The sequence below is a fragment of the Antedon mediterranea genome, chromosome 5 (assembly GCF_964355755.1).
Source record: "Antedon mediterranea chromosome 5, ecAntMedi1.1, whole genome shotgun sequence".
NCBI lineage: Eukaryota > Metazoa > Echinodermata > Crinoidea > Comatulida > Antedonidae > Antedon > Antedon mediterranea.
In genome coordinates this window covers 29,226,750-29,251,054 of record NC_092674.1, presented here as the reverse complement: position 1 = coordinate 29,251,054, position 24,305 = coordinate 29,226,750, and the positions used below count along the sequence as shown (strand labels likewise).

General features: G+C 34.5%; 1 protein-coding gene across 5 annotated transcripts; it reads left to right on the top strand.

Annotated features, from left to right (window-relative positions):
- Positions 1-128: 128 nt before the first annotated feature.
- Positions 129-24,288, top strand: LOC140050306 (pericentriolar material 1 protein-like). 5 transcript variants are annotated; one of them, XM_072095434.1, is made up of 38 exons: positions 129-294; positions 826-947; positions 1,179-1,415; positions 1,747-1,917; positions 3,941-3,985; positions 4,079-4,351; positions 4,924-5,301; positions 7,525-7,614; positions 7,856-7,958; positions 8,195-8,367; positions 8,636-8,768; positions 9,025-9,145; positions 9,398-9,574; positions 9,882-9,936; positions 10,281-10,465; positions 11,054-11,254; positions 11,577-11,706; positions 11,921-12,002; positions 12,189-12,313; positions 12,487-12,554; positions 13,074-13,218; positions 13,773-13,896; positions 14,202-14,314; positions 14,627-14,807; positions 15,047-15,418; positions 15,673-16,063; positions 16,352-16,404; positions 16,670-16,919; positions 17,316-17,658; positions 18,082-18,264; positions 18,665-18,835; positions 19,161-19,399; positions 19,779-20,178; positions 20,399-20,448; positions 20,564-20,632; positions 20,870-20,981; positions 21,127-21,399; positions 21,752-24,288. In XM_072095434.1, the coding sequence occupies exons 2-38, from the start codon at positions 831-833 to the stop codon at positions 21,932-21,934; spliced, it is 6,516 nt and encodes a 2,171-aa protein (XP_071951535.1). In that variant the 5' UTR covers positions 129-294; positions 826-830; the 3' UTR covers positions 21,935-24,288. The 5 variants fall into 5 exon arrangements, with proteins under 5 accessions (XP_071951535.1, XP_071951533.1, XP_071951534.1 ...); XM_072095432.1 differs by having other exon boundaries at positions 131-294; positions 829-947; positions 20,558-20,632; XM_072095433.1 differs by having other exon boundaries at positions 131-294; positions 13,077-13,218; positions 20,558-20,632.
- The last annotated feature ends 17 nt before the right edge of the window (positions 24,289-24,305 follow it).

Sequence of the window (24,305 nt, the reverse complement as noted above, 5' to 3'; positions counted from 1 at the left end):
AAGTACTATCTGTCACTTTATTGAATATAATAATATCTTAGTTAAAGCTATTATAATGCATTTAAGAGATTAGTTTAACTTGTGTAAGGAATGATGCAGTAAAGACATTTATAAAACAAAATATACATGCGCCAATTTTCAGGTACGTTTTTCTTGCGCCTGCGCTGTTCACGGAAAGATGGCTGTCGTTCGTTCCGTCGTTCGTCGGTGTCTTCTCGCAAAATATTGATTTTCACATTTTCAGTTTTTTCAGTGCAAAGCATTGTTTTTAATACTAAATTTTATAGCTTAAAGGTGAGTTTAGTTATTGAATGCTTTTAATCTTTATTTTATTTAGTGCTAACTTGTGCATGTTTGCAAGAAGTCATGTTTCCTTCTTCTTGGTTGTCATGGTTTAGTGAAGCTATCCTTCCCTCTCTCGGCCCGACGACATTTTGATTGATGGCACTGTTGCCGCCGCGAATGGCTGTACTGCTGCTATATACTCACAGCAGTTCAGTCAAACTCACAGGGGCTACAACATACAGACCTTCGTTAGACGGCTGCAATAGTATACTAATAATACAGTAAAGACTGTAGGCTAGACTACATATGGCTATGCAAATATGTATGATAATTATATTTAAGAATGATTTAGGATGAGATTAATAATTAAATAAAAATAATATTAATAATATCTTTTTTTAACCTTAAATTTTAATAATAATGATTAGGCCTAGCAGGGCCTAGGCCTAGTTTATTTTATAGTTAAGTTAAAATTAGTAGAAGTATTATAATTGAGCTAGACCTCTAATGCTAGTATTACGTTGTATTATTTTATTTTAGCAGGTATGGCGACTGGGGGTCTCCCCATGCAGCGGGGACAATCTTCAGAGCCTAGACTTCAAGGAGGACCAAGATCAAATCGTACTCGTACAGCAATGGATGTCAACTTCCGTTTAAATCATGTACCTACTAAATAAAGTTCATTGTCATTTTAATTAAATGTTTTATTTTTATAGCTGTCCTGCAATTATGTTTGACTCCATTAATCTTAACATTAAACAAATATGAATGAATGAAAAACACTAAATAAACTAAAGTAATCTAATGTTCATTTTAGGTGGACAGATTAATTAACTAATAAATAAGAATTCTGTTTTTTAGAATCTGATGATTTGTGATTTTATTTTTTTTAGTGGCAACCAAGTTCAATGTTTGCTGATGGGCCATTCGATAAACCCAAGAAATCAAAGAACAAAGAGAAAGGCAAATTGGGTCAACAACCAGGCCTTCAATCGCCATCAACGAGTGATAACGATGCTAAACGACACACACCAGCCACGTTCCCACGTACAAAGTACACAACATCAGCTAAAGAACGAGCTGTACTGGAGACTTTACGTCAACAGCTTAGCTTTAGTGACATGGAGGAGGTTAGTTGATTAAAGATAAATTGTCTTGGAGTTGTGGCTTGTAGTGGAGTTGTTTCTTGGTGGTTATGATGCTTGACTACCAATCCAAGAGTCCTGGGTTAAAGTCCTGTCATATGTCATGATTTTTTACTAATGACAAATTACAACTCCACTCCCAAAGACTTTTAATAAGACTTTGTTTATGTAGAGTATCTTGTGTATATGTTTGTCCTGTGAATGGTGATTGCCGCCCTGAAGGATAGTGAATGAATTCGCTTGTGGTTATCCTTTGTTTTTGAGTCAAGAGTCATCTAATTGATCAACTGATAGATTTAATTACTTGATTTTACAGATTCCAGATCATGATAGGAACGAACCAACTGCTATCAACAACGCAAGGCAGCAGCTAAGTGTGAGGATGACTGATGTAACCCAACATGAAGAGCTGTTGAATTCACCCAACACTCTTAGACATGACAGCTTGAAATCTTCTGGGGCTGAAAGTAATGTTAATAATGATTTGGTAAGAAATCTAACTGAAGATTTATTTATAAATCATATAAAAATTAGACAATTCATAATCTATGTAAAATCTCAAATTGCCCTCCTCAAATTGCAAAATGATGTTTGTATTTGAAAAAGTACAGGTTGATTATTAGATGATATTTTACTAATGAGAACTTTTTAAAATGCGTATAAATTTAACCAATTGAGTATAAAGAATTTATAATCTAAAGCTTTGTCTACACTATCAAACTTTATGTGACAAACAAATGTTATGTGCCCAAAACAGGTTAGTGATATGCTTAAATATGGTAGTTATATGACATCATCATGTCCATACAGTACTGACTACAAATCATGTACCATAACCCGCGTTTGTCGCGCGTGTAAAATATGTGTAATTGCCGCGTGCCTGTATTTGCCGTGTGGACCATGACGTCATCACTTTGTAGCTTTTTACTGGTAAAATATGGAACTCCCGGTACGACGCCCGCGACAACACAAACGTGGGTATCAGTTTGTTTTGTTTCTATTGTTTAGGCCTACCATCATATATGTAATCTGAACCCGCCCGTTACTGTATGTAACAAAGTTTATTTTTTCGCTATTGTTAGGCCAACAATAATAAGTTTATAGAATTCATGTAAATTGTTTTTCATCGGGTTTTTGTTTAGAGTTCACGTCGTATTATTATTTATTAATTAAAATACAGAGCTAGTGTTTTAGGCCAAGTACAGTATTTGCTCAAATAACTGTGACTGTGAATGGGTTTTCCGCCGCTCGGTGTAGAAAGTCAAATTATTACATTCTTCTAACACGTTTATTAAATGTCTTTTAGTATATTTCTATCTAACATGTCTGCATTGTATACTTGCTTTATAAATTCTCTGCTTATGAAACGACTTAATAAGTTGCTAAATTGACGTTTAAAACAGATATTTGTCTGACATCAGCCCATGTTTATAATGAAAACAAAACAAGGTTCCGAAAATGGTACAGTCCAAAATGAGGTGTGCAATTAAATAATATCAACGTAAACATATGCGCACGGTATTAGGGCTGTAATTATAAGAGAACTGATTTCCCCTGGACGGGAAATGGTAAAAACTTGTATTTATTCGACCTCGCTTCTCTCTCGCTCTGGCTGTGTGCGGAGGATCGCTCCAACGTGGTTTCGTTCAGCGATTAATGGTCCAGTCCGTAACAGGGGTGTACATTAGTTACCGCGCTAAATACATGCATGTCAATACTGGTGTTGTAATACTATATAAATGTTTTCCTCCCCGACGGGGAATGGTAAAACCTTTATGTTATTATTTGGCCTAGCAAACTGTGTGTACTCAATGGATGAACTCTACAACGTGGTGCGTACCACCAGCGACGATCGTGTTTTGAAAGATATTGTTGGGTCTTTTCTACCTTGTTTTTTTTAATGAGTTTTCTCAAATACTTAATAAATATGACTTAAAAATATATATAAACAAACCCTGAAAGCAAACTAGGCCTAGAATAGTAGTACTGTACTCCCGGTAGTAAGCCTACTATACTAAACTCCCGACTAAACTAGGCCTCCTAGGCCTAGTAATAGTATTTTCAATCACAGACATAATTGCATCATGGAGGTTTTTACCTCCATGATGGCACTATGATAAATAAATCGATTTTTTTAATTTCAAACAGGCCTATATTTTGTTATATAAAATGCTGTTATCCTGTACTATAATTCCAGTTATTGACTGTTTGGTGATAATAATATATATGTACAAAACATCAACAAATTATAAATACAGTTCGCTGCAGTTGAATTACTCAATGCAGTAATGCATGAGTGAATATGGACAGTATTGTTAGTACCTAATTACACGCGAGTCGCGCGTTTTTCACACCCGTGTAAAATGTGTGGGCTTGGTATATGATATGTAGTCAGTACTGTATATGGCCACATCACATTTTGTTGTCACATAGTTTTATAGTGTAGACAGAGCTTTCACCATGTTTTAGTTTTTCTCTAATATACTTAATAATACATTTTGTTTTTTCAGCAACCAGACAGAAATCAGATTGTTGGCAGGCTTATGCAAATAAGGGTAAGTACTTTATTATTTTAGTAAGCGATTTATGTTCTACCTTCCATATATCCAAGTATTTTTGTGAGTTTCTTTGCACACTCTTTTATTCAGGATTACATGCGCCAGGCTACGTCTATGATGGCAAACTTACAACGTGTCACCGACGGAGGTAAAGATGAGAACATAGATAAACTGAAGCGCCTCCAAGACCACTTGAGGGACCAAGAGAAGGGCTACATGGATCTTCTTCAACGAATGTTGGCCGAGGACTCAACCAATGAAGGCCGCAGTAGTAATAATTCTGGTGAATCGTTCGCGACTTCGGCCGCAGAAAGCATGTCTTTGAATATCGATGGCCAGTCTGATATCTCTGAAGCTACGACGGTAAGTACTACAGCACCTGTTGTTACCATAGCCTGTGTGTATATCAAACCCTGCTTTGTAATCTTATTAAAAACAATGCCTTTTCCTTTCCTCATTAGCATAATACAATTAATAACTCCATTTAAAGAATAGTTGATGGTTTTGTGATTTAAATATTTACATATTTTTGTAAAATATTTTTTAGACCATTAGAATCATGTAGTAAACAATTGTTGGTCTGACCTTTGAACTTTTTTTAGCAATATGAAAGTCAAATAAAATTGTGCACAGTGTTACATTTTATTTATATTCTTAACATAGTTATAGAAGTGATTTGTATCAAGAAGTTTATTATGTTGTTGTTTTAAGCTCTGTCTACACCATCAAACTTTTTGTGACAAAAAAATGTGATGTGCCCATATATGGACATGATGATGTCATATCACTACCATATTTGGGTATAATATCACTACCATATTTGGCCATTAGACAGAGTTTCAAGTAGTAGTTCCATAAGTTTTTATTGCACATTCTTTGTTTTTTTTTTATTTATAAATGTGTGTTGTACTTTGTGCTAAATATTGTTGCCAAAGGAGGGGACATTTACAGCCCGCACAAGACCACAAATAGAAAGTACTCTGGGCAATGCTTCTTCTGATATCGAGTACGAGTCAGAATCGGAGCAGAACTTGTCCGCCCGCTCTGGCTGTAGTTCTCACAGCAGTTTTTCTGGTGCTTCAAATGCCGGCGATAGCAACTTGTCGGATTCGTACATGAGTATGGACACGATGGAGTTACACCGTCAGTTCAGTGCAATGCTGAAAAGTTACGAAGATGTTCCCTCCGAGAAAAATGATTCCGCAAAGGTGCTCGATAAACATGGTGCTGTTAATGGTGACTCGTCGAGGCATGCCGGATCTCAGACGGAGAGTGAGGGTGAATATTTTCTAGAAGATGGCATTATTGATGAGGTAGAGTGCTCCAGACAGAGTGGTTCCATCCAGGGGTTATATTTACTGATGACAATGTTTCCTTTATGATGATTTACACAATGATAGCCTACTGTAGCTCAATCATGCATGCATCTTTTATCATCATTTAGTAATATTATTAAATTGATCATGCTTTATAAGTATTATTTAAAGTTTATTTTGAAACTGGTTAAGCCATGATTGTTATACATTTGTGTTTGTTTCTAATTGTTGAATGTTTTTTCACCATAAAAGAAATTTTTTTCAAAGAAATATGTTTCTAAAATTCTTCTTATACCTTTAATTTATTATATTAGGTGAAATTTAAGTTACTAATTTTGGTTGTACAATACTTGCTTGTTGCTTGTTGTTAACATTTCATTCTTTGTTTTATTATTATATGACAATTACTGATTTTAGACATCCGAATTGGTGTACAGTACTTCATTTACCGTTCTGTATGTAGGCTAGTTGAAATCAAAATAATTATCGATCTATAGTTTTCCCTCAGTTTCATAGTTTTTAGGATTATATTTGTGTAAATAAGCACTTTCTTATCAGCAGTTGGGGGGGGGGGGGTAGTTTAAATTACACAGTGAAATCCCTATTCTTTTGTACACAAATGTTGTAAATAGAGTAACATTTAAAAAAAAGAATATGAAATCGTGTGCCTGAGCTTAACATCTTCCTTACTTTCTTGGATAAAGACACCCTGGCCAGCATTTTGTACATAATATTTCCAAATTGAAATATTTTTCGCATATTGTTTACTAATAAATAATTTATAAACAAATATTTTATCTTCTAAACTAACATTTCATAATGCTTGCCGTGTCATACATTTAATATTAATATCTAACATCTAATGTACACTACAGTAGGTATATGGCAACACAATAGCATGGCACTGAATTACTTTATTTCAAGAAAAAAATCTAAGAATAAGGATTGTAATAGTATTTTAAGTATAAAGCTCTGTCTACACTATCAAACTTTATGTGACAAAAAAAAGTGATGTGCCTATATATAGACATGATGTCATATCAGTACTATATTTGGGCATATCACACTTTTTTGTAAACTAGTTTGATAGTGTAGACAGAGCTTAAGATATACCGCTATATATTTTGTTGATACATTAATTGAAAGGAAATATTTGAAGTGAATCTCACCCCTGGATGCCAACTTGTCAGTTAATTATTATCTTAATATCAGTTAATTCATGCTCACTCTGCATGAATTGCTTAACCTAACAACTGTTTAATGCATGGATAGTTACTAGTTTGTGGATGCAATAAGAATTTTTTTAGGAGAATTCTCATGGCATAAATATATTGTAAATTAAAGAAATAATAAGTTTTGAAATTCAAAGAACATTTATTAACATCCAAAAGACAAAAAAAAATAAAAATTGTAACATATGATGATATAGGATGAGATTTTTTATTATCATGCTTAATATTTTAGCATACATATTTTTGTATTTGATCTGGCTTTTGATTCATCATACACCTCTCGCTATTTTATTAATGCTTGGAGATTTGAGAGATTTAAATATAATTGTTAGTGAGATCGAATATACATTGAAGCCTATCATTTTATAATCAAAATATCCATTTAAAAAAAAAATCTATTTTCGGTTTAATTAAAGTTTTGTTTAGAGTTAAAGGTTATTCATAATACATTTTTATTCATTATTACAGTACAGTATTTTAGGATCTACTGAGAGAATTCATGTTTAGCAAGTTAGCTAGAAATTGTCTTTATTGTACCATATCTTTGAGGCAACAAATATATAACCTTTCTGTTTTATGCTCACTAAATCAATCACAAAATTTCCCAAGAGAGAGTGACACTGTGAAGGCATTTATTTGTCAAATGTCACAATGCGTTTGAATACTGCTTTTTCTTTATGTCAAAATAATATATTCCACTATTAAGTATTCTGTATGCATAAGCAGGATGAATGATTGATTACATTATGATTGCATTGCTTATGCAGAATTGTATTAAGCTCTGTCTACACTATCCAACTGATGTGCCCATAGACATGATGATGTCATATCACTACCATATTTGGGTATATCACTACCATATTTGGGCACATCACACTTCTTAGTCAAACTAGTTTGATAGTGTAGACCGAGCTTTATACTATCGATATTAGTGGGAAGAGGATTGATATTAATTGATATTATTATTTTATATTGATGTTATTTACAGGGTCAAGGAAACATGGGTCAAATGGAAGAACTAGCTAGTTTGAAGCAGCAACATGATCTTCTAAAAAAAATGCTACAGCAACAGGAAGAGGTAAGCTTAAAGCTCTGTCTACACTATCAAACTAGTTTGATAAACAAAAGTATGATGTGTTCAAATATGGTAGTGATATGCTCAAATATGGTAGTGATATTATCATCATGTCCACATATGTATTACATTCCGTTTTATCAATAATTTTATTCTGCCTTCTAAATCTATAATTTTAAAACTTCATTTGCTATTCTCTTGTTCTCTCCCCCATTGTAAACATTGTATGTCTTTTTTTATTTAGTTGAGGGCGCTTCAAAGTCGACAACAAACCTTACTGAGATTCCAGGCCCAGATCGAGGGCAAGCTATTAAAGACTGAGCAAGAAAATCAAGACAATGATGATGGTAAATTCAGAAACAATTTTTTTTTTTTTGTGGAAAATACATTATGTGCCATTTTGACGGCCTATGAATGTTGGTCTATGCTGTTCTCATTGAATTAAACAAAGTTTAATACAAAAAAATGCAAAAATGTATTCGATGTCAAATTGAAATTTCTAACTTTATGTGGATGATACCGTTTATAAATATAAGATTTCTATATTCTATATTTAAAATAAAAGTGTCTTGTTTTTGTAAAGTTTCAGAAACTACTACTGAAGCGACGGCCAGTGAGTTGGAAGAGACAGTTATTTCCAGCGCTGAATTGGCACGAAGACGCAAGGAAGCTTTAAAAAGAATATTTGGTGAAGAAAGTGAAAATGCTTCAGAAAATGAACAGCAGGGTATGGCTTCCAAGATTTCAACCCAAGAGGTAACATATTTATAGATATTTTTTATTTCCATTGCTTCGTTTATGCAAGTCAAAGCTCTGTTTACACTATCAAACTTTACGCGACAAAAAAATGTGTTGTGTTCATATATGGACATGATGATGTCATATCACTACCATATTTGGGCATATCTCTACCAAATTTGGGAAACAAGTTTGATAGTGTAGACAGAGCTTTATGTTAAATGATAGTTTCTAGAACACATTTTGGTCAGAAAATAATTTATCTGTGTTTTTTTCCACTTTATAGTCGCAGCTGCTAGCTATGGCTTCTGAGCATGAGCAGTTACAAAATAAGCTGCAAGACTTGCAAGAGAAGAAAGATCAAATGGATGACTTACTGGTGCAGCTTAAGCGACTCCGACCTCAAACACTTAACAATGGTAAATATGAAGACATTGGTACTTAGAAATGAAATAAAGGACTACAGGGGTGGATCCAGGGGGTATTGATAGGAGAGTATGCTCCCCCCATTTTGACTGCTAAAATTAAATTATCAACAAATCGTTGATATCCATTTTTGCAGACTATTAATATTATTATTATGTTAGTTCTCCCCTGTTTAAAAAACCTTGTCAAATGATGTCAATTGATAAATAGTTTTTGCAAAATATATTATTATTTCTGTTTTTATTTCAGATGGCGATACAATGAGTACAAGTTCTATGAATATTCTGGATGTTGTGTCGCAAGCTACGTCAATAACAGAAGATGCGAGATCTGAAACCTCACAGCAAGCAGTCTCAGAAGACAAACTTAGGTTAGTTAGTGATTTGGACACCGTGCCAAGTGGGCTGCAATGCAACCTACTGTTGAATAACCTTGATCATTTATTGAATAAGACTATATTTAATTAATTGTAGCATAATATGATATAGATAGGTCTATATTTGATATAGATAAGATAAGATATATATTTATTTGTCCAATAAATACATTTATTTTACTTTTTAGCATTGACACATTTGAGCTCTAACATTAATTTTACTATATTTATTTTGTTTTTTGAAAGGCGACTTGAAGAAATGCGTGAGAGACTGAACCAGCTACGTGAGCTGGTGCAGTACTACCAGGCTACCCAAGAAGATGACGTAGCAGGGGCAGGAGATGCTGCTACTAGTATGCTTGAACAGGAACCTTCTGCCTCCTCTGTCAACTTTGAAGACCAGAGGTTGATGTCTAACTTACGGTATGGACATCTTAATCTCTGTCTACACTTATAAAACTAGTTTGATAAAAAAGTGTGATGTGCTCAAATATGATAGTGATGTGCCCCAATAGGGTAGTGATGTGCCCCAATAAGGGTAGTGATGTGCCCCAATAGGGTAGTGATGTGCCCAAATATGGTAGTGATGTGCCCCAATATGGTAGTTGGATAAAATCATTGTGTCCATATAGAGTTACATCACATTTTTTTGTTACATAAAGTTTGATAGTGTGGTAGAAGTGAAAATCACATTTAAAATGTGTATAATCAATTGTCTTGTATCTTTTAGGAGGTTGCAACGTGGTGAGAATATTCTAGCTCATAATTCCAGTGAAATAAATGCTGTAAGTTTAATTTGTGTACATTCAACTCATAAATAACTTAATTCAAATTCAATAATTATTGTTCTGCTGTTAGCTTTCCCAATAGTAGACACCCTTTTATGTTATATTTTTATATCATACTAGCCAATTACAGGATAGATCAACTATTTTGTAATTTATAGTGCATAATCTCATTTGGGGCTTAGGGAGTGGAGTTGAAAGAGCTGTGAGTTACAACCCTGGCATTAAGTCAGGATTGAACCCCGGATCTTGGGATTGGAAGGCAAGCATATTAACCACCACTATGATTTATTTTATATTGATATATTTAATTAAAACTTTATTTCATAATTTGAATAATACAGGAGGATGAGGAGGAAGAAGATGATAATAATGAAGATCAGGATAATGTGAGTGAGAGTGGAAATACTGAGACATCAGAGAACAATGAGGCTACGGGTGAGACTACAACAGAGGATGAGACAGAGAGCAACCAGAGCTCTATCATGGCAAGATGGGGTGATGACCCTGAAATAAGGGAAAAAGTTAGGTAAGGTTCAATGAAAATATTAAAAAAATTATAATATATAAATCAAAAGGTAATTACTTAAAAAATGATAATGCTGTGGTTATCAGTTGCTGGATCTCAATGAAGATGTAGATAAAATAAGCACTGAAAAAATGATAATGTTGTGGGTATCAGTGGCTGGATCTCAATGGAGATACAAATAAAATAAGGATTGAAAAAATGATAATGCTGTGGGTATCAGTGACTTTATCTCAATGGAGATGCAAAATAAAATAAATAAAAACAATAAAGGAAAGCAGTCGTAACAAATTGTGGAGCTTCTGGGTAGCACTAACTTTTGTCAGTGCAAGTCAAAGTCAAATAAAATAATATATATTATATTAGCCATTAGTCATTGTATAAAGCATATACTGTATTCAAGATTTTGTTCATTATGTATACAAATTATTTTTATAACTTTTATATATTCCTGTACTTTTCTATTGTTTTAAACATTGTTTATGTATTTTAAACTGCAGTGTAGTCTTAACAAAGATTTTGTGATTTCTTTTTTTATAAATTAGACCAGTAAAAGATTAATTGATTACATATTTTGTTATATCACTGTAGAAAACTTCAAACTGCTAAAGCTAAACTGCGTCAACTACAAGATCTTGTAGCCATGGTGCAGCACACACCTGAGTTTGCTGGTGCTCTACCTGATGACCTCGCTGAGCTATCCATGAGTATCAATGACGATGCAATGTCTGACCAGCAAAGTAGTGTAGCTGGTGGTTCAGAGGGCTTGCGTGCATTCACTGAACAAACAAGGTATTAACATGCGTTGTGAATGTATAAAGTAGACAGAGCTTAGGATTGTTATAGTTCCTTACACCAGTTAGCATATTTATTCCCTTTTCAAAAATCTTGAGTTTACACACACTCTGATGTATTTAAATTCCGATGTATGTAAAGATCATAGTTTATTTTTAAAGATCACTTATTTCTTTTAAATGCTACATAGGCCAAATATCCTTCACTGATGTTTTCTGTACATGCATTTTAGTGAGAAGTTAAAATAGAACTCGCATGTGTTTTGTTAAGCGATGTGAAAGAGTTATATTAATATGTGTGTTTTTATCTAATTATTCAGGGAAGCATACTATGAAGTGAAAATGAAACAGCAAAAGAAAGAGTTGGAGAATCTGATGCAGGAAAGACAGCGTTTACTACAAGTTCAGAACCAACTGAAAGATCTTAATGATAAGCCTGCACCAAAAACAGTAAGTCTACATTTAAGTCTAGTTTTTACTAAAGACATTTCTTCTATAATACTTGTATTGTATCAATCGTTTTTAGGTTAATTTTTTTCACTCTCTTTTTTTCTCCTTTTCTCTCCCACATTTATTATTTACAAAAAAAAATTGTTTATAAAATCACTTTTTGTGAAGTTTATGCATACACACATTTTGATGCCGATGTTTTTATGTGTTTTAGAAACCAATTCCTGTTAAAAAGACAACTGCTGTACAGGCAGGCAATCCTCTTCTTCAAGCTGCTAGGCTAATGGAAGAAAACAGTAAGTTCATTTTAGAATATTCGCTGTTTGGAAAAGAAGTACTAGAGTAGGAATTAATACATTTTTTTCAGAAGTATTTCAGTAGTTTATGGAAAGAAGCTCTGTAAAAAAAATTAAATATAATCTTTTGGTAGGGTAGGATTTCATTTCCTATTAACTAATGGGTCCTTTTATTTATTTTGTTAGGATTGGCAACTCCGACAAGAGATGAAATTTATGCTGAGATGAGGAGACACAAGATCTTACAAGAAGAACTACGGCAGAAGAGGCAGGAGTTGGAAGAGCTCCTGACATCTTCAAGATCAGCTAGGGTGAGTAATAGATCTTTTTTACCAGACTTCTGAACTGGTTCACAATATCTGGGTTGCAGAATTTTGTATATCTGTTATTGAGGGTTCCTGATTGTCTGAGAAACTATAGGACACAAGCATTTCCCTTCTATCCAAAAACATTTAATTTATTTTTTGAATTTATTTTATTTTAGATAAACACTGACGATATAAGAAGAGCAACATATTCCATGCAGAGTGAGAATGACAATGATTTATTTAGGTAGGCTTTAATTATTATTGTTGGGTAAGTAATACATCTGATAAACTGGTCTATTGAAACAGTGATTTTTCACTACCCAAGTGCTTAACTTAAGTGATGCGAGTGAGTGGTCGAGCGGTTAAGACAGTAGAACCGTAATTCGCCATAACAATGGCAAGGTTTCGAGGCTCACTCAATTCATGGTTCTGGTCGTAAAACAAGTCTTCTCGAAAAAGGACTATAAACTATAGGTTCAGTGTACACATTAAAGAACCTAGTACAACTTTCGAGACGAGTAGGGGGGTACCCTGGTGTACTATACACACACAGTCACTGTCACTCACAACCACTGATTACAACTGTGCTGTATGGGAGACCAGTCTTTGACTGAAGAGGTCATTGAAGTGAAATCAGGAGGCAAAGAGTATTAATTGTATATGACAAATGGACATATCAGGCCAAGTGACAACCATACGATCATTGTGATCATATTCTTGCTGGGACACTTTTTAAACTCATTTTCTCTTTGGTTGATCTTAGTAGAGTGAGCATGCGTAGTGCAGATATTACAGCTGCTGCTACTTGGGGCAGCTCTACTCAAGACAGTTCTCTACAGGATGGCAATGCAGAAGATGAGGACTATCCAAGTGATGGAATCGTTCAAGTGGAAGAAGAGGAGGAGGAGGTTGGTTGGCAACATTATCTTAATTATTTTCTTGTAGAAATAGTCATTTATTTGATTGGGATAAATTGCAAGCATATCATTTTCATTTAAACATTCTTCATTCATAGAATTATAATAATAGAATAATTTTGTATTAAAAAAATTCTTTTGCAGTATTCACTATTAGTGTTAGGGAAATTCTTAAAATTTTAAAATCTAAGTGAATAACTAATAACTTAAGTAAAATACTTAGTGTTTAAAAGCAATAACTCACTATAAATATGATTGATGAATACAGTCATTTGTACATATTGCTGAACCTAAAGCTCTGTCCACACTATCAAACTAATTTGACCAAAACAAGTATGATATGCTGAAATATAGTAGTGATATGCTCAAATATGGTAGTGATATGCTCAAATATGGTAGTGATATGACATCATCATGTCTATATATGGGCACATCACATTTTGTTGTCACATGAGTTTAATAGTGTAGACGGAGCTTAAGTCAAGCTACAGTAGTAAAATTTAAACATGCTATGTTTTAATTGGTCATTTTTCCTTTGTATTTAGGTCAAGAGTGAAGCGAGGTCTTCAGACACATACACGGTAGAGGCGCAGTATCGTCACAGACAAAGACACCTACCTGGATATGAAGAAGCGTTTCAACAACCACGATGGGCCTTTCCACGTGATAGTAAGTAATTCATAACATTGTATTTTATTTGATCATAACAGGTAGTGTCTACTCTTTAAATGTGAAGTCTAAAGCTCTGTCTACACTAACAAACTAGTTTGACAAACAAATTGTGACCTGCCCATGGTAGTGGTATGATATAGTGTCCATATATAGGCACATCACATTTTTGTTTTCACATAAAGTGTAGTCAGAGTTTTATCGAGGAGATTCATCATTTTTTGATTAATGAAATAAAAAGCAGCCAATGTTATATACTCTTATATACTTTTTCTTATAAATATAAATTTATATTATGTTTCCAGGTGATTCTGAGGCAGCTCGCCACGGCATCCGCTACCCTCAAAGTCCAGCCTACCATGGTAACAGAAGACCAAATTACCGAGGGCTTACACAGAGTGCACGCAAAAGACAAGAGGTAGTATAGAATATAAAAAATATTATATTATTTTTTTACCTATTTTGTTGAAAACCCATGCTCTGGCTACGTTTTAGTGATTTCATTTTTTAGTTCTTTGTAATCCAATCTTTTTAATCTTTTTCAATTTCTAAAGCTCTGTCTACACTATCAAATTAGTTTGACAAAAAAAAGTGTGACGCGCCCAAATATGGTAGTGATGTGCCCAAATATGATAGTGTAGACAGAGCTTATGCACTTTGGGATGATCTGCTGATTCTTAAAAGTGATGTACAAATTCAACAACATTAACATTGTATCTGTTGCAATTAGAACATACGCTCTGCTGAAGATCTTATGACGGACGAAAGAGCCAGTGCCGCAGAGGATCTAGAGTATTTGAGCTGGAAGGCGCAAAACCTGGAACGACAGCTGTCTTCAAGTGTGAACATGTGCCAAGACTTGATACGAGATCAGCACAACATGAGTAACCTGTTACAAACATCAATGTCAGGTAAATATTATTTTTCACATATTAATGTTTTTGTTTTTATGCTGTCAATTGTCCAATAAATATCAACTGGCATTAATTTGTCCAGCTGTAATGGTTACCCTCTGTATTGAAATCAAATAAAAATAATTAGATACAGATTATGTACATTATGAGGCTTTTGGGGAGTGTATTGCAATTAGTTGGAAGTACATGGCATATGTTCTTTGTTATGAATTTTCCATTTCATTTTACGTATTCAGGAAACTGGACATATCCGTCGCAAAGTCCGATGCAAAGAAACCCATACATGAACTCGCCATCGAACCCAATGAATGATATGCGGTCTAATTACAACCTGCGCTTACAACATCAGCAGCTGATGCTGAACTTAAATCAGACGTACAGTCAGCTGTACAACCTGCAGCAGGATATCCGTACCTTTGAGGACCTAGCCCAGCAACAGCAAGATAATGAAAGCATTGCAGAGGGAACTTACCCTGGTAGTGGTAACTACCCATATGGGGCTCAAGGTCCATTGTTTGGTAGCCTAGGATCTATGCAATCACATTATATGCAGCCTCCATATCAAGGCATGTCGTATCCACCTTATGGTTTAAACAGCTACCCACCAGGTATAGTAATAATAAATCTTAACCTAGCACTTAATGCTCAGGGCTTGTAAGCGCATGACTATATTACCCCAGTCATTGAATCAAACAATTCGCATAATGATGCAGCTAGTAATTGGCGCAATTGTGTTTGACCCTACCAGGTACTCATTTATGCCTGGCAGTAGAGGCAAACATAAATAATGTTTTTTACCTAATAGCTGAATTTAAAACAATCAATTCCTGAATATACATTTTTCACTTATTTTGTAAAACAGGATATGGTTTGAATACAACATACCCCATTGCACCACCATATGAAAATATTGCATTCAACCCATACGAAAGAAACGCGAGATACGAACCAATGAGCAGCACTGCAAGTCAACAAGCACATGAAACTAGACCACGATTTCACCCTGTACTCAACCCCCAAGAGCACGACGAGGTTCCCCCTAACTCTGAACTAGAAGATGAACTACTTGGCCCGAGCATCAGTAATCGAGGGCCTAGCTTTAATTTGAACATCCAGCCATCTACAAAGCCTAAAAGGAATATGCTATTCACAGACAACGATGATCTGATGGCAACACCACTTGCAACGTCTAACAAAAGACCAGTGTCTACGGAGGTTCCTCCTCTTAACATTGATAGCCTGTTAAGAAAAATGTAAGTTATTTAAAAATATTGTACTATACTATAAAATACTTTTTTTTTATGAAAACATTTTTCTAATTTATTGTACATGTATGAATTTTAACTTTTTTTAATCTGTTTGAGAATTTTAACTTTTATGAATCCTCTTCTATCTTTATGTCATTTGTATAGTTCTGTATTGTTAGTGCTAACATTGTAAAACAAAGTTGAATAAATAAATTGTGACGTCAATTTTTATGTGACCCATAATATAAGATATAATTGGCCATTGTTTTGAATTTTTGACAATTGTTATTATAGGGATAGGCAACGGAAACCAGCGTCTGATACTATGACCAGCACTTCAAGTAAAGGTTTGTTGTTTAATTTTTTCAGCTCTAAAGCTCTGTCTAAACTTTCATGTGGCAAAAAAATGTGATGTGCCTAATATGGACATGATGACGTAATATTACTACCATATTTGGGAATATCACTACCATATTTGGGCACATCACACTTTTTTGTCACGCTTGCTTGATAGTTTAAACAGCTTAAGAAAGATAAAGATTTATGAATGAGGATAACATTAGTATACTTAACACTTGTCTTGATTATAAATGTATTTCCATGTTATCGTAGGTGCATCAAAGCAAACCAGTGGGGGGATAATGGCAAAGGCTCGTGAGATGGCCAATAAAGATCAATCAAGGAAACGTTCAACAGGACCTAGGCCTGGACTAAGTAGCTCACTAAGCGGCACCGCATTCTTTGATGCAGCTAGCGTCGCCAGCACTGTGTCTGCTTCTAGCATGCCTGGTGAACTTGTGAATGGAGAGTTCTTTATGCCTGCTGAGAGACGTAGAAGAGAGGTTAAAACACAGAGTGAACTGTAAGTTGAAATTGAGACAAATGTTCAGTATTATTTTATTTTAAAATTGTTATTTTATGTCTTTAGGTACATGTGGCCAAGGATTACCAATAGTAAATTAATCACTGTCATATAAGATAGGTGGTAATCCCCCTTATACAGGGGCTATTTTGTAAACCGGGATCTTTAAAGTTCACACGGGTTATAACTGTGTACACAGGTTATAACTGTGTACACTGGACCTACGGTTTATAGTCCTTATACGAGAATGCTTGTTCAACCACTAGAACTAGGAGCGAGTCGGTCTCGAACCCATGCCAATATTGTTGACTCTTTAGGTACGTACGGTGCCCCTGCCTTAACCGCTCTGCCATTTGATTCACTAAATGTGAATACATTTTTTTTAATGATCTTCAGAGAATCAGAAGCTGGCAGTGAGTTCTCATTGTTTGAAGCACTTCGAGAGACCATATACTCTGAAGTTGCTACTTTGATCTCTCAAAACGAATCTCGTCCACATTACCTCATCGAACTCTTCCGTGAGCTGCAGATGCTAAATAGCGATTACCTACGACAGAGGTCATTGTATGCTTTGCAAGACTTGGTGTCAAAGTACCTTACTGATGAAGCCATTGGTGCTCCTTCTATGAATGCTGCCACCGCCGCAATGAGTCGTGGTGTTCCTCCGTGGCAAGTTCCAACAGCTTCTGAGCACACCCCAAGTGAAAGTCTCTTGACATCTGAAGATGATGAAATGAAGGTACGGTACTGGTTTAAAACATTAGGAGCAACTGAATGATTTGGGAAAATTATTTTCTGAAGCTTGGTTTAATATGTATAGAAGACATGTCAATTTGTATTATTTTGAGTAGAAATTGAAGAAATTAACATGTTTTTCTGTTAAACTTTGTCTTTACGTGACAAAAAATGTAAAAAAAAAAATTACGGACACGATGACATATCACTACCATATTTGAGCAAATCACACCTTTTTTTGGTCAAATTTTTGATAGTAAAGAAAGAGTTTTAGAAGGTCCTATGATTTATTGTATTTAATTGTAAATCAATGTTATCAATTTTGATTTATTTCTTTAAAATTTGGATCAATAAGTCATTTTGCTTAGGCCTTTGTTTGAGAGTAATTTTACCAAATTTTGACTTCTAACCTCATTACTATTTTCAGGCAAGAATTTATTCAGAACGTCCTTCAAGAAAAGACGGCAGTTCAATCAAATCTAAAGAGTATGATTACATGGAACACGTAGACTCTGCCAGCACTATGTCTACTCCTAATTCAACACATGATTTTGGATTTGCTAATGATGATCTTGGCGATACTGTCATTCACTTGGATAAAGCTTTGCGTGTATGTACATTGCCTATTTCAGTTTCTGTTATAAGTAATCATGTTTTGTCGTCTTAGAAGAAACCCTACATTCCCTATTTCTTTTAGCAGAGCTGATGTAGTAAAAAAAACGGTTTATTTTTCTTTTTTTTTTTGCTTTAAGAAATCCGGAGTAATTTTTATATATAATGTAATATTATAAGTAGCTTACTGTAGTGAATTGTTTATGTGTTTTATCATTGCATGATGTTTGTCTGTGTTCCCACCTGTAAGTGGTGAACCTTGAGTTATTCACTGTTGGTTGGGAAAAGAAATAATACAATAAATAAATGACAAACATATTTTTGGCTTTTTTTAACTACTATATAATAATAATGAAGAAAAGAAGCATTTTTTACTTTTCTGTTTTAATTCTATTCAGAGAATGCGTGAATATGAACGAATAAAGGCTGAACAGGAGGCAGCATCTGCTGCAAGCAGCAATATGACCTCTGACCTGACAAAGAATGATCAACCACAAACCAGCACAGATGTGACAAGTAACAGCTCTGCCCAGGATGTTGGCAGCGAAAGCTCCTTTTGTAGCCTTCCGGTATGTATTACATCAAGAAATTATAGTTTAGAATATAAGTTGTACTGTCTAATTTTGTTTGAAAGATGTTAAAATGTAAATTTCATACGCAACAGCGAGCACAAACTCTCCAATTCCTAGATAAAATATTATTTATCGTGCTTTAAAGTCTCATTTGAGGCTTATAAAGTTGAGTTGAAACAGTCGTGAGTTACAACCCTGGCACTAAGTCAGGATTGAACTCCGGGCCTTGGGATTGGAAAGCAAGCATGTTAACCACCAAACTTCAGCTCCACTATGAATTACCAATTGTATTTTAAGATTCTTAATATATTTTTTTTTCCAGTACCCAAGAATTGACACAAGACAACTGGATCACCAGATCAAGAGTATTATGCAAGAGGTCATCCCATGCCTGAAGGAGCACATTGATGAGGTGTGTTCTTCTGAGTTACTGGCGTATCTGCGACGTCTTGTATTGACACTAACCCGGCAGCGTGATGACAGTCAAGAGTTCGTTCGCTTCTTTAACAAGCAACTTGGCTCCATTCTCCAGGATTCGCTGTCTAAGTTTGCTGGAAGAAAGTAAGTACTACCAAAAGATTCACTATGAATAATTGCAGATGAAAAAGTGTAAAGACCAATTTACACAGATGAGCGGTTAGCGGAAAACCGTGTAGCTTGTCCCACAAAATTCTGTATCTATCCTGAGTGAAAACCGCCCGTCTATTCTGTGTTGTGTGTATACGGTCATAACGAATAAAATAGATTCTATTTTTTTATTACCGTTGCCGCTCGTCTGTGTAAATTGGCCTTAATTCCAAATAAAGAGAACGTATTTTGAGAATATTTATGTGGCACTCTCTACCGATAAGATCTCGCAGTATCTGATCTTGTCATGGAATGAAGCTCTGTTGATTCATTTAATGAAAGATAATGCTTAATATTTTCTTTTTTTCTTAAGAATGAGAGAATGCGGCGAAGACCTTCTTGTGGATATATCAGAAATACTATTCAATGAATTAGCCTTCTTCCGTCTTATGCAAGACTTGGACACAAGCGGCAGTAACCTTCGCATGAACGCTGTAGAAGTAAGTGGCGCAGAAGAGGTGAGTGGTGCCGAGGAAGTTAGCGGAGTTGAAGAAGCAAGTGAGGCTGAGGAAGTGAGCGTAGCTGATGAAGTAAGCGAAACAGGAACTGACACAGGAGTGGATGAGGAAGGTGACAGCTCCTCTGAGGAGTCCTCTGATGAAGAAGACACAGAAGCAGGGGAAGAAGAAGATGTGGGAGGTGGTATCACAAAGGAAGCATTGGAGACTGCAATGGCATCAGCTTCGAAGATAGAAGAGGAAGAACTTGGAAAGGTAGTATTAGATCGTCTTTCGTGGAGGTGTTTCTAAAGCTCTGTCTACAGAATCAAACTTTATGTGGCCAAATATGGTAGTGATATGACATCACCATGTCCATATATGGGCACATCACAATATTTTGTCACAAAGTTTGATAGTGTAGACAGAGCTTTAAAGGTTTTGAAAGCTCTTGAATATAGCCTTTATAACAAACTTGCTTTGCTTTTTATTTTAGGCAAGAGACGATGCAATGGCTGCTGACCTCGGCATCAGTGATAAAGATGAGTGAGTTTCTTTTGCTTTTTATAATAGTTATCTATAACATTTCCAAAATAAGGTATCTTGTGATTCTGCTCTATGCTAGTGTTGTTAAATAATTCAGCTTTATTTTCAGGGACAGTGAGGAGCCATACCTTAAAGAGAGAGTAAAGATAGAGTTGTCGATGAGTGAAAGCAAAGCGGTTGCATAGTAAGTTTATTTTATTTGATTTTATTTATCAATTGGGAAATCCATAACAATATTGCCAAAAATGCATTGAATGCCAACCAAATTATGCTTTGTGTTATATTTATATATATTTTAATCATTCAGTAGTCTTCCGGTGACTGTTAAATTCAAGGTGATACTCTGTTGTGAGCACATTTTAAAGTCAATGATGTTATTTTTAATTTAAATTTAACATTTTTTATTTTAATGGTTTTTCAGCTTTGGTAGTGGAGAAGAGGATGATAATGATGTTGACTCTGTGAGTTTGAAGGCTGAAGAAACGATAACAAGTATCGGCACATACCATGACACTGAGGATGAACAGCAACAGGTATCAATTATATTGAATAATTTATTGATTATTGATTATTGGTTTTCATTTTAAACATTTCAAATTTAAATAGAATCGTCAGACAATGTAATAATCACTACTGCTGACCTGATCATTTATGTAAAGTTTTTTCCAACTCTTGCAGACTGGAAATGAGGCTGTTGCAGAAGCTAATGTCATTGATGTTAAGGAACTGCCATCAGAGGTTAAGGAACCATCATCAGAAATTAAAGAACTGCCGACAAACGTTAAGGAACCTCTATCAGACGTTAAGGAACCTCCATCAGAGGAAGAGGCTGAAGAACAACCAAAAGAGACTGGTCAAGACACAGCTACTGAATCTAGTCTGCCCAATGGAGACATCAATCAGGAAATTGGCATTGAAGACTTGCCTCCTAAACTGACGAGTCTTTCACAGGTGAGCTAGACAACACCTTTCCTTATTTGCATCCTTTCAGCAGATTCCTGTGCATTACCTTTTCTCTACCTATAACATTTTTCATTTCAGTGGAATGTTCTTTGACCACATTCTAGATTGTCTTTCTCACATACTTTAAAGATTTCTCTGCATTATCAAACTAGATTGACAAAAAAATTTGATGTGCCCAAATATGGTAGTGATGTGCCCAAACATGGTAGTGGTATGACATCATCATGCCCATATATGGGCACATCACATTTTTTTGTTTTGTCACATCAAGTTTGATAGTGTAGACAGAGCTTTATAAGTTGATTTTTAATTGATTCAACATTATTACAATTCTTAACAGGATGAACTAGAGACAAAGATGTCAAAAGAACAGACAAACAACAATTCCAGTCAGGCTATCTTACAGAATATGGTAGGAATGACCACTGAACTTGTGGGGGATGCAGACGCCATACCGGAGCCAGCATCAGCTCCCATTCCTAATGGAATGGTTCATGCCGGAGGTGACATCAAATCCGAATAAAGGATCATTATAGAGTAGTGTTGAAATATTAAGGGTACATTGTCTTACATTTGTTTGAGTAGAAAACTTTTATTTTATTCAAATAAATAAGGTATTCTTTAATTTATTTAAATTATGCATACACAGATATAGCCAGGAATTTTATAGTAAAGTAAATCCTGTCACTAGCAGTCATTGCACTTGCATTATACAATGATTGGGTAAATTCCATCTGACAGTACTTGTATTGTACATTTATTTGGGGAAATCCCATCACTAGCAGTCATTGCACTTGCATTATACAATGATTGGGGAAATTCCATCTGGCAGTACTTGTATTGTACAGTTATTTGGGAAAATCCCATCACTAGCAGTCATTGCACTTGTATTATACAATGATTGGGAAAATTCCATCTGGCAGTACTTGTATTGTACGGTTATTTGGGAAAATCCCATCACTAGCAGTCATTGCATTAGCATTATACAATGATTGGGAAAATTCCATCTGGCAGTACTTTGATTGTACAGTTATTTGGGAAAATCCCATCACTAGCAATCATTGCGAAAATTCCATCTGGCAGTACTTGTATTGTACAGTTATTTGGGAAAATCCCATCACTAGCAGTCATTGCATTAGCATTATACAATGATTGGGAAAATTCCATCTGGCAGTACTTGTATTGTAGTTATTTGGGAAAATTCCATCTGGCAGTACTTTGATTGTACAGTTATTTGGAGAAATCCCATCACTAGCAGTCATTGTACTAACACGTACAGTGATTTGTGCCTTACAAATGTAAATATAAATCTATATATGTAAATGTTTTGTAGAACATTCCATGAAAGCTGTTGTTATTCGTCCATGATTTATGAATTGATTCTTACCAAAAATATTGATCATTTTTATAGAATAATCTATCAAATGCAATTTGACTGTATAATCGTAGCATATATAATACACTAGTGTTTTCTTGTTATAAGGGCCAAAATTCAAAGTAATTTGTATAATTTGCTATGTTGTAGATTGAATTTAATGTGTAAATGTTCCGCTATTCAACTTATAAATACCTTGAATGAAAATATAGAATTAGTTATTCTGCTTTTGTGGATTTTGTTGTGAAACAAAGCTTTTTCACTGTTGCTGATTTTCTTGTGATTAGCTGTAAAGTCAATTTAATTTATTCCAGATTTTACAAAACACAAACAATAACACATTCATCACACATGCTAGACCGAACCAACTCAATTACTTTCGATGGGACGTCCCATCCAGTTAATCTTTAAATACATCGTATTTTTATGGTGTATATATGATAATGATAAATGGTTACAGCCACATCATAGAACAATTCAAAGTCTTACACTTTTATAGTATATTTCTATACATGTGTGTGTATACTGATTATTTAATCATTATATTTACTTGTGTTATTGGCATTCAACGTTTTTCATACTCAATGAATACTGTATCTATTTTCTTTTGTATAATTTCACGGTTGTAAAGTTTTTGATACAGTATTAAAATCTGAAAGGTTTATTTATCTGAACATGTGTACAAAGCTGAAAACTGAGAATCAAATACCAGTTTGAAAAATCCACAATTGTTTGTTTTATATTCCTATTGAAGATGCTAATGTGTTTAATAACTAATTCTCATATTCACAAATTAATCTTATATTATACATATTCACAATTTTGATACTGATTTGGTACAAAAAACTGTAAAAAGAAATTAGAACCCAATAATCATATTGTGTGTATATCTTTAGAAATGTTGATTTTGAACGGTGGGTGGTTATGCAGTGTTAGAAATATTAGAATTTACATTGTTGACTAGACTGTAAAGTGTTTGTTAAACGATACATTCCATAGTTTTAAGATTACAGCATATATGCATTTCTTAGCAATGTTCCTCTTCTTTTTTTTTTCAGAATAGGAATTTAAGAATTTCTTAAATTTTCTAAAAAGAAATGAAATAATGAATGTATTAATTGTTTTTCATTTCCGTGTCTCCACATACAGTAAGAAGTAATTAGCTTTGTGTTATATTATTCGTTGCTTTTGTATACATTATTTCAGTCCAAAGGTTAGGTTACAGTTAGACTATATGTATTACAGCCCAAAGGTGTCCCCTGTTTTTCAGGTTAGACTGTATGTATTACAGCCCAAAGGTGTCCTTGTTTTTCAGGTTATACTTGATATATTACAGCCCAAAAGTGTCTCTGTTTTTTAAGTTAGACTGTATGTATTACAGCCCAAAGGTGTCCCTGTTTTCTGGTTAGACTTTATGTATTACAGCCCAAAGGTGTCCCCTGTTTTTTCAAGTTAAAATAAAAGGTCGCTAAAGGAGGCATCAAATAAAAACGCCACCAATAACATGTGACAATACACG